We start from the raw sequence: 10588 nt of genomic DNA on the forward strand, positions 1-10588 counted from the left end.
AAAAAAAAAAAAAAAAAAAAACAAACAAACAAAAATAATAATAATAATAATAATACAGTTAATGTATCTAGCAATAAGAATGAACATTTTGTCCAGGGAGAATTCAAAAAGACATTCAAAAACTAAGAAATTATTTGTAACAATTAAAAGCGTTGTGGCTGGGCGAGGGCTCAGGCCTGTCATCCCAGCACTTTGGGAGGTCGGGGTGGGCAGATCACCTGAGGTTAGGAGTTCAAGACCAGCCTGACCAACATGGAGAAACCCCATCTCTACTAAAAACACAAAATCAGCCGGACGTGGTGGTATATGCCTGCAATCCCAGCTACTTGGGAGGCTGAGGCGAGAGACTTGCTTGGACCCAGTAGGCAGAGGTTGGGTAGGCAGAGGTTGTGATGAGCCTTGCACTTCAGTCTGGACAACAAGAGTGAAACTCCATCTCAAAAACAAACAAACAACAAACAAGAAAAACACTACGGTAGCACGGCCTCTATTAAACAATCAAGCACATTCTTAAAATTCGGAAACAATTTCCAATCCAGAATGCAAATCTAGCCAAATTATAATTCAAGAAAGAGCAAGCGTAGCATGAATGTATTTTCCAGAAATGACAAAATTTTTTTCTTCCCATGAACCCTTCTTTCAGGAAGCTACACCTGTTTCTGGAAATGGTTTTATTGTCAGTGGTGGCTATTCTCCACCACTAACAGTAATAAAAATAGCAAACATTATTGTGCACCTACAGCACGTACAGCCCTTTTATTTATCTATTTGCTCATGTAATTTTTAAAACAACACTTTGAGGTGGGTAAGATTATTATTGCCATCATTCAGATTGGAAACTCTGGCACAAAGAGGTTAAATGACTTGGCCAAGGACACACATCTGGTTATGAGTCAGGATTTGAACCCGAGAGAGTAGGCTTCAGAATGTCAGTCACTAAGCTACATATCAGACAGAAGGATATGTGAGATGGAGGCACATGAAAAGAGGAAGGAAATTTCCAGACAGATGTTAAAGGGAAGTCCCCAAATTACAACTGAGCCGATGACTCCCAACTGACTTTCAAATGACAAAACACTGGGTGTGTCTGAATCCATCTGGAAAAGAGCTCCCAGTTCTCTGGATGTCTGGATGATCAGTACAGAGAAAAACTAAACAAACAAAACATAAATCAATTAACTTCAGGGAAAACATAAGGTTTGTATAGGAAAGAAAATGCAATCATACTACACTGGTTAGCTCATTTGTAAGAGTAATAACAAACCATATAGTAACTCAACCAAAAAAAGTGATAAAAGCATTGAAGTATGGGAGGTGGTGAAGAGTGTGCATCAGCTAAATCCACAGTAGGATTTCTGAAAAAATAAACAACAAAAACCAAAGTACATGCATTTCACTTCACTAAAATTACAGGGGTAAAAAGCAAAAAATTTAAAAACTTTTTGTCACTCTGCATTTCATCCTGGTATCTCTGACCTCCTAAATGACTGTTTAAAATGTGTATACATTGGGCCGGGCACAGTGGCTAGGGCCTGTAATCACAGTGCTTTAGGAGACCAAGGTGGGAGGATCACCTGAGGTCGGGAATTTGAGACCAGCCTGGCCAACATGGTGAAACCCTATATATACTAAAAATACCAAAATTAGCGGGTGTGGTGGCCCACGTGTGTTAACGCAGCTACTCGGGAGGCCGACGCAGGAGAAGTGCTTGAATCTAGGAAGTGGAGGTTGCAGTGAACCGAGATAGAGATGGTGTCACTGCACTGCAGCCTGGAGACAGAGTGAAACTCTAGCCCACTCCCCCCAAAAAAGTGTATACACTAAGGGTTCACCCTTTGTGCCTTAAAAATGTAGGACTTTCGACAAATGCATAAGCTCATTAACTTGTATCTCTATTAATGCACGCATTTGAGAACTATAAGCAAATAATGTTTATGGCTATATTCCAATAAAATTTTATGGGAACTGAAATTTGTATTTCGCATTATTTACACCTCACTAAACATTCTTCTTTCTTTCCTCAACCATTTACAAATGTATAAATCACTCTTAGCCTTCAGGCCATACAAAAACAGGTGCTGGGCTGGATTTGGCCCATGAGCTGTATGTAGTTTGCCAACTCCTGACCTAAAGCAAAAGCAAAGAGGCTGCAGATGGGAGATTTCTGTCAGTAAGGTTCCCAACAGCCCATATTACCCACAAAACAAAGACCCAGCACATGGACAGCAGCTACACCCAGAGGGCCCGCTAACAATGCTGGTGTCTAAACGCTGTTTGACCATTATCTCTGCTTCCTTTCTCCCCTCAATCTTGAAGAGCCAGAGTCTACAAGAGCCGGGGGGCCGGGAAGGGAGAAGAGAATCAAAGAACAGAAACAGTTAGGAAATCAACTCACTGCATTTCTCCCCTACAGGCTTCTGGGTCTGAACAAGACTCAACCTGGAGAGGGGAAGGAAGAGAGAAGTGGGGAAAGAAGAGAGGGGGAAAAGGGAGGGAGAGAGAATAGAGATTTTAAACTAGATAAGGCCAGACTTTACAATACCTTAAGCTAATGGGAAAGCGTTAGTCAACCCAGCTTCACACAAGTGGGGAATAATTAATGTCTACAGCCAATGGTTAAAAAAAAAAAGAAAGAATAAAATTGTCCTCTATTTTCAAACTACCAAAGCCTAGCTCGCTCAATAAGCCAGTTACATAACGAAAGGATGGACCTTTATCTAGAATACGTAAAGAACTCTTACAAATCAATAAAGATCCTCCCAAAAAAAAAATAGAAAATGGGCAAAGGATATGAATAGGCAATTCAAAAAAAAAAAACAAAACAAAAAACCACAAAGACTAATACACGCGAAGAGCTCAACCACACAAAATAGTCAAGGAAATGCAAGTAAAAGTAGATATCATTTCACAAAGATCGGACTAGAAAAAATTTAAAGTCCGTCAAAACCAGGTGTTAGAATCTGCCTAAACGAATGAAAGAAGTCGCAGAGCAAGGCACCAATTATCCTCTACGTGTTTGTACCCCAAGCAGTCACTACCCATTCGAATGTTAAAATTAGTGGCACTAGGGCAGTCATTCTTCGGCAAGAGTCAACAACCTCCAGAAAAGAGGAACATTTCAGCATAACAATTGCGCTCACAAGGAAGTAAAGTTTTTTAGGATAATCAGGTGGGGAAGCCACGCCCACATTTCCTGGACGTGAGATTTCAAGTCATCCTGTGTGACCGCTCCCTACGATTTAAGATACAGGAAATGTTCGCAGGGTTTCCAAGAACTCGAAACGCCCCAAAACAGACGCAACGTGGGATAGCGGAGAGCTCGAGCTCGGCGATCTAGGGTCTGGGCCCCAGGGCTTCCACTGCCAAGGAAGCTGCGGGCACTGACAGGTATCAGGCACACTCATCCCGACTCCACTCGCCCGTGGGCAGGCCCGGCGCCCAGTCCCCGCCCCCGGGAGGTCGAGGCCGCCGGCGTTACTGGACGCGGAATCCGCTCCTTTCCCACCACGGCGCCCAGCGGACAGAAGAGTCAGGGGCCCCGCGGCCCCCGGAGCAGTCCGGTCTCCCGCCGAGGCCTCGCCCGCGGACGACAGCTGCGGGTAGACTAGAAGGGAGCTGGAAGGAGGGGCCGCGACCCTGGCCCTCCCCGAAGCAAAACAGAAACACAATGCAGAGGCGACGGAATGCAGCCCGGCCCGCAGCCTAGCCGCTCCGCCGACGGGAGCGAGATGGCCGCCCCCTCCCCGGGCCCCGCCGCAGCCCCCGCCGCCTCGCCGGCCCCACAAGCCGCCACCGCCCACTGCCGGCCCACCCTCGCATGCCCGCCTGCCCGCCCTCCTGGGACACGGCCCGCTCCACCCCTCGCGGCTGCTCACCGCGCTGAGGCGTATCCCGCGGGGTGGCTGCGCCGCCATCTTGAGCTAGCTACAAAGCCAGGACCGGCCTCCGCCGCAACCCGACTGGGCGGCGGCGGAACGACTGTGGAGCCCTTGGGTCCCGCCCACTTCCGGGGAGGGGCGCAGTCTGGCCCCTCCCACCCACTTCCGCCTCCAGGCAATGCCGAATTGGGAGCTTCGGGAAGGAAGGTGAATTGCCTGGCTGGTTAAAGCAGGGTACACTGGGAGCTGAGCTTCCAGCGCGGGGCCCTGCGGGCCTAGGGCGCATGCGCTAGGCGCGGCGGGCCGGTACCCGTCTCCACGCCCAGCTGGACCTCGCGCTAGGTGCGTTATACCCGAGACAGGTGAACTCCAGTCACTTGACCTAGTAGGATGTGAATTTTTGCGCTGAAAAAAGCCATTCTGTATCCTCCAGTGTTCATGTGAAACCTTAACGAAATAAAGACAGAAATTAGTGGAGACTGTTTGGATTTGCCCTGAAAATTATCAACCTAACTCATGATTTAAAAAAAAAAAAAAAGAGTTCTAGGGCCGGGCGCGGTGGCTCACGCCTGTAATCCCAGCACTTTGGAAGGGCGAGGCGGGCGGATCACCTGAGGTCAGAAGTTCGAGACCAGCCTGACCAACATGAAGAAACACCATCTCTACTAAAAATACAAAATTAGCCGGTCTTGGTGGCGCATGCCTGTGATCCCAGCTACTGGGGAGGCTGAGGCAGGAGAATGTTTGAACCCAGGAGGCGGAGGTTACAATGAGCCGAGATTGCACCATTGCACTCCAGCCTGGGCAACAAGAGTGAAACTCCGTCTCAAAATAAATAAGAGTCCTAAAGGCATAAGTCCAGTCGCAGTGGCTCACGCCTATAATCCCAACACATTGGGAGGTCAAGGCTGGGGGTTCACTTGATAGGGTTCAAGACCAGCCTGGCCAACATGGTGAAACCCCATCTCTACTAAAAATACAAAAATTAGCTGGGCATGGTGGTGGGCGCCTGTAATCCCAGCTACTAGGGAGGCTGAGGCAGGAGAATTGTGTGAACCCAGGACAGGGAGGTTACAGTGAGCCCAGCTCGCACCACTGTACTCCAGCCTGGGCGACAGAGCGAGACTGTCTCAAAAAAATTACCTCTTTTTAAAAAGATAAATTGGCTGGGTGCAGTGGCTGATGCCTGCAATCTCAGCACTTTGAGAGGCTAAATTGCGAGGATCTCTTGAACCCAGGAGTTCGAGACAAGCCTGGGCAACACGAGGAGACCTCATCTTTACAAAAAAAAAAAAAAAATTGAATTAGCTGGCAGGGTGTGGTGGCTCACACATGTAATCCCAGCACTTTGGGAGGCTAAGGTGGGCAGATCACTTGAGGTCGGGAGTTTGAGACTAGCCTGACCAACATGGAGAAACCCCGTCTCTACTAAAAATACAAAATTAGCCAGGCATGGTGCCACATGCTTGTACGCCCAGCTACTGGGGAGGCTGAGGCAGGAGAATCTCTTGAACCCAGGAGGCAGAGGTTGCGGTGAGCTGAGATCACGTCACTGCACTCCAGCCTGGGCAACAAGAGCGGAACTCCATCTCAAAAAAAAAAAAAAAATTAACTGTGCTTGGTGGTGCACGCCTGTGGTCCCAGTTACTTGGGAGGCTGAGGTCAGGAGGACTACTTGACCCTGGGAGGCTGAGGCTGTAATGAGCCATGATCTCACCACTGCATTCAGTCGGAGCAACAGAGTGAGACTCTGTCTCAAAAAAGCAAACAGAAACAAAAGAGAAAGGAATTTTTTTTCTTTCTAGAGACCTGTTGCCCACGCTGTAGTAGAGTGGCACAATCATAGCTCACTGCAACCTTGAACTCTTGGGTTCAAGCAATCCTCCCGCCTTAGTCTCCCAAGTAGTTGAGACAACAGGTGTGTGCCACCACACCCGGCTGATATTTAAAATATTTTCTATAAAGAAAGGGGTCTTCCTGTGTTGCCCATGCTGGCCTTGAACTTCTGGGTTCAAGTGATCCACCTTCTTTGTCCTCCCAAAGTGCTGGAATTATAGCCGTGAGCCATCATGCCTGACCAAGGAAGTAAGTAACCAGGATAGAGAGGAATTTCCAAAGAATTCAGAGGGACAGCATTCCAGGGAGACACCACTCTGCAATTCCAGAGAAACAGCATCAGAGGACTAGAGATTTGGAAAGGGCTGTTCATGTTTGAGGAACTGAAATGGGAGAAGTGTAATTAGAACCTGGCATTGGAGGCAGAGAGTGCAGTAGGATAGTGATGAATTGATGACATAACCTATTGTACAACAGACTGGTCTGCACAACCTGTTGTACAAGTGAATATGTCTTCAAATTTTCCTAAGGTTAAGAGGATTCTGGAAAGATACTGTGGGGGCATGGTTTTTGAGCCACCCCAAAAATACCAGTACATAAATCCCTCCATAAACACACATAGAGGGCTGGGCATCATGTCTCAAGCCTGAAACCCCAGCACATTGGGAGGCTGAGAAGGGCCGATCACTCAAGCCCAAGAGACCAGCCTGGACAACAAGGCAAGACCCCATCTCTACAAAAAAAAAAATACAAAAATTTTCCTGGCGTCGTGGTACACCCCTGTAGTCCTAGCTCCTCAGGAGGCTGAGGTGGGAGGATCCCTTGAGCCTAGGAGGTTGAGGCTGCAGTGAACTGAGAACACATCATTGTACTCCAGGCAGGATGACAGAGGGAGACCCCTGTCTCAAACAAACAAACAAACAATAGCAATAACAAAACACATGGAACAATTAGAATAGCAAAACCAAATTTCATGGATGGTGTCTAAAAAACATGGTGAAATGCTCTCTCTACTAAAAATGTAAAAAACAATTAGCCAGGCAAGGAGGCAGGCATCTGTAATCCCAACTACTTGGGAGGCTGAGGCAGGAGAATCACTTGAACCTGGTAGGCAGAGGTTGCAGTGAGCTGAGAGCCACTGCACTCCAGCCTGGGCAACAGAGTGAGACTCTATCTCAAAAATAAAAAAATTTTAAAAACCGTTAAAAGGTATCCTCATCAACCCCAAGACAGGAGCAAGTGGAACAACATGCATGAGTGTGTCCATTTAAGAACAAAAGAGGGGGGAGTGGCAAGATGGCTGAATAGGAACAGCTCTGGTCTGCAACTTGTCTCCCAGCGAGACCAATGCAGAAGGCAGGTGATTGCTGCATTTCCAACTGAGGTACCCGGCTCATCTCATTGGGACTGCTTGGACAGTGGGTGCAGCCCACAGAGAGTGATCAGAAGCAGGGTGGGGCGTCACCTCACCTGGGAAGCGCAAGAGACCAGGGAACTCTCTCCCCTACCCAAGAGAAGCTGAGAGGAACTGTGCCGTGAGGAATGGTGCACTCTGGCCCAGATACTATGCTTTTCCCACAGTCTTCGCTACCTGCAGACCAGGAGATTCCCCTGGGTGCCTAAACCACCAGGACCCTGGGTTTCAAGCACAAATTTGGGTGTCCATTTGAGCAGACACTGAGCTAGCTGCGGAGTGTTTTTTCATACCCTATTGGCACCTGGGATGCCAGCGAGACAGAACCATTCACTCCCCTGGAAAGGGGGCTGAAGCCAGGGAGCCAGGTGGTCTAGCTCAACAGATCCCACCCCCACAGAGCACAGCAAGCTAAGATCCACTGGCTTGAAATTCTCGCTGCCAGCACAGCAATCTGAAGTTGACCTGGGATGCTTAAGTTTAGTGAGGGGCGAGGCATCCACCATTACGAGGCTTGAGTAGGCGGTTTTCCCCTCACAGTGTAAACAACGCTGCGGGGAAGTTCGAACTCGGGGAGCCCACTGCAGCTCAGCAAAGCCTCCATAGCCAGACTGCCTTTCTAGATTCCTCCTCTCTGGGCAGGGCATCTCTGAAGGAAAGGCAGCAACCCCAGTCAGGGGCTTATAGATAAAACTCCCATTCCTTGGGACAGAGCACCTGGGGGAAGGGGCGTCTGTAGGCACAGCTTCAACAGAATTAAACGTCCCTGCCTGCCAGCTCTATAGAAAGCAGCGGATCTCCCAGCTCGGTGCTGGAGCTCTGCTAAGGGACAGACTGCCTCCTCAAGTGGGTCCCTGACCCTTCTGCCACCTGACTAGGAGACACCTCCCAGCAGAGGTTGACAGACACCTCATACAGGAGAGCTCCCGCTGGCATCTGGTGGGTGCCCCTCTGGGACGAAGCTTCCAGAGGAAGGAATAGGCAGCAATCTTTGCTGTTCTGCAGCCTCTGCTGGTGATACCAAGGGAAACAGGGTCTGGAGTGGACCTCCAGCAAACTCCAGCAGACCTGCAGCAGTGGGGCCTATTAGAAGGAAAACTGACAAAAAGAAAGGAATAGCATGAACATAAAGAAAAAGGACATCCACAAAGAAACCCCATCTGAAAGTCACCAACATCAAAGAGCAAAGGTAGATAAATCCAAGAAGATGAGGAGAAACCAGTGCACAAAAAGGCTGAAAATTCCAAAAACCAGAACGCCTCTTCTTCTCCAAAGGATCACAACTCCTCGCCAGCAAGGGAATAAAACGGGACGGAGAATGACTTTGACAAATTGACAGAAATAGGCTTCAGAAGGTGGGTAATGACAAACTCCTCTGAGCTAAAGGAGCATGTTCTAACCGAATGCAAGGAAGCTAAGAACCTTGAAAAAAGGTTAGATGAATTGCTAACTAGAAAAACCAGTTTAGAGAAGACCATAACATGACCTGATGGAGCTGAAAAACACAGCAGAAGAACTTCGTGAAGCATACACAAGTGTCATAGGCCAAATCAATCAACCGCAAGAAAGGATATCAAAGATTGAAGATCAACTTAATGAAATAAAGCGTGAAGACAAGATTAGAGAAAAAAGAATGAAAAGGAACGAACAAAGCCTCTAAGAAATATGGGACTATGTGACAAGACCAAACCTATGTTTGATTGGTATACCTGAAAATGACGGGGAGAATGGAATCAAGTTGGAAAACACTCTTCAGGATATCATCCAGGAGGACTTCCTCAACCTAGCAAGGCAGGCCAACATTCAAATTCAGGAAATACAGAGATACTCAAAGATACTCCTCAAGAAGAGCAACCCCAAGACACATAATTGTTAGTTTCACCAAGCTTGAAATGAAGGAAAAAGTGTTAAGGGCAGCCAGAGAGAAAGGTCGGGTTACCCACAAAGGGAAGCCCATCAGACTAACAGTGACTCTCTCTGCAGAAACTCTACAACCTGGAAGAGAGTGGGGGCCAATATTTAACACTCTTAAAGAAAAGAATTTTCAACCCAGAATTTCATATCCAGTCAAACTAAGCTTCATAAGCAAAGGAAAAGTAAAATCCTTTACAGACCAGCAAATGCTGAGATTTTGTCACCACTAGGCCTGCCTTACAACATCAAAGAGCAAAGGTAGTGCTTCCTTCAGGAAGCACTAAATATGGAAAGGAAAAACCAGTACCAGCCACTGAAAAACATACCAAACATACCAAATTGTAAAGACCTTCGCCACTATGAAGAAACTGCATCAACTAACGGGCAAAATAACCAGCTAGCACCATAATGACATGATCAAATTCACACATAACAATATTAACCTTAAATTTAAACAGGCTAAATGCCCCAATTAAAAGACACAGAATGGCAAGTTGGGTAAAGAGTCAGGACCTATTGGTGTGCTATATTCAGAAGACCCATCACATGCAAAGACACACATAGGCTCAAAATAAAGTGATGGAGGAATATTTACCAAGCAAAATAAAAGCAGGGGTTGCAATCCTAGTCTCTGATAAAACAGACTTTAAACCAACAAAGATCAAAAAAGACAAAGAAGGGCATTACATAATGATAAAGGGAGCAATGTAGCAAGAAGAGCTAATTATCCTAAATATATACGCACCCAATACGGGAGCACCCACATTCATAAAGCAAGTTCTTAGAGACCTACAAAGAGACTTAGACTCCCACACATTAATAGTGGGAGACTTTAACATCCCACTGTCAATATTCGACAGATCAATGAGACAGAAAATTAACAAGGATATTCAGGACTTGAACTCAGCTCTGGACCAAGTGGACCTAATAGACAGCTACAGACCTCTGCACCCAAATCAACAGAATGTACATTCTTCTCAGCACCACATCACACTTATTCTAAAATTGACCACGTAATAGGAAGTAAAACACTCCTCAGCAAATGTAAAAGAATGGAAATCATAACAAACAGTCTCTCAGACCACAGTGCAATCTAATTAGAACTCGGGATTAAGAAACTCACTCAAAACCACACAACTACATGGAAACTGAACAACCTGCTCCTGAGTGATTACTGGGTAAATAACGAAATTAAGGCAGAAATAAGTAAGTTCTAGGCCGGGCGCGGTGGCTCAAGCCTGTAATCCCAGCACCTTGGGAGGCCGAGACGGGTGGATCACGAGGTCAGGAGATCGAGACCATCCTGGTCTACAAGGTGAAACCCCGTCTCTACTATAAAATACAAAAAACTAGCCGGGCGAGATGGCGGGCGCCTGTAGTCCCAGCTACTCGGGAGGCTGAGGCAGGAGAATGGCGTAAACCCGGGAGGCGAAGCTTGCAGTGAGCCGAGATCGCGCCACTGCACTCCAGCCTGGGCGACAGAGCGAGACTCCTCCGTCTCAAAAAAAAAAAAAAAAAAAAAAAAAAAAAAAAAAAAAAAAAAAAA

At 47.0% G+C, this 10588-nt stretch overlaps 1 protein-coding gene across 1 annotated transcript in view; it reads right to left on the bottom strand.

Moving 5' to 3' along the window:
* The window catches only part of MORC3 (MORC family CW-type zinc finger 3), a 56878-nt gene extending 52669 nt beyond the window's left edge, over positions 1 to 4209 (bottom strand). The window contains exon 1 of the mRNA XM_023191229.2: positions 3876 to 4209. Within this exon, the coding sequence (XP_023046997.1) occupies positions 3876 to 3914 (39 nt within the window). The 5' untranslated portion in view covers positions 3915 to 4209. The remainder of the gene's footprint in view (positions 1 to 3875) is intronic.
* Between the last annotated feature and the right edge of the window lie 6379 nt (positions 4210 to 10588).

Source organism: Piliocolobus tephrosceles, chromosome 19 (assembly GCF_002776525.5).
Source record: "Piliocolobus tephrosceles isolate RC106 chromosome 19, ASM277652v3, whole genome shotgun sequence".
Classification (NCBI taxonomy): Eukaryota; Metazoa; Chordata; class Mammalia; order Primates; family Cercopithecidae; genus Piliocolobus; species Piliocolobus tephrosceles.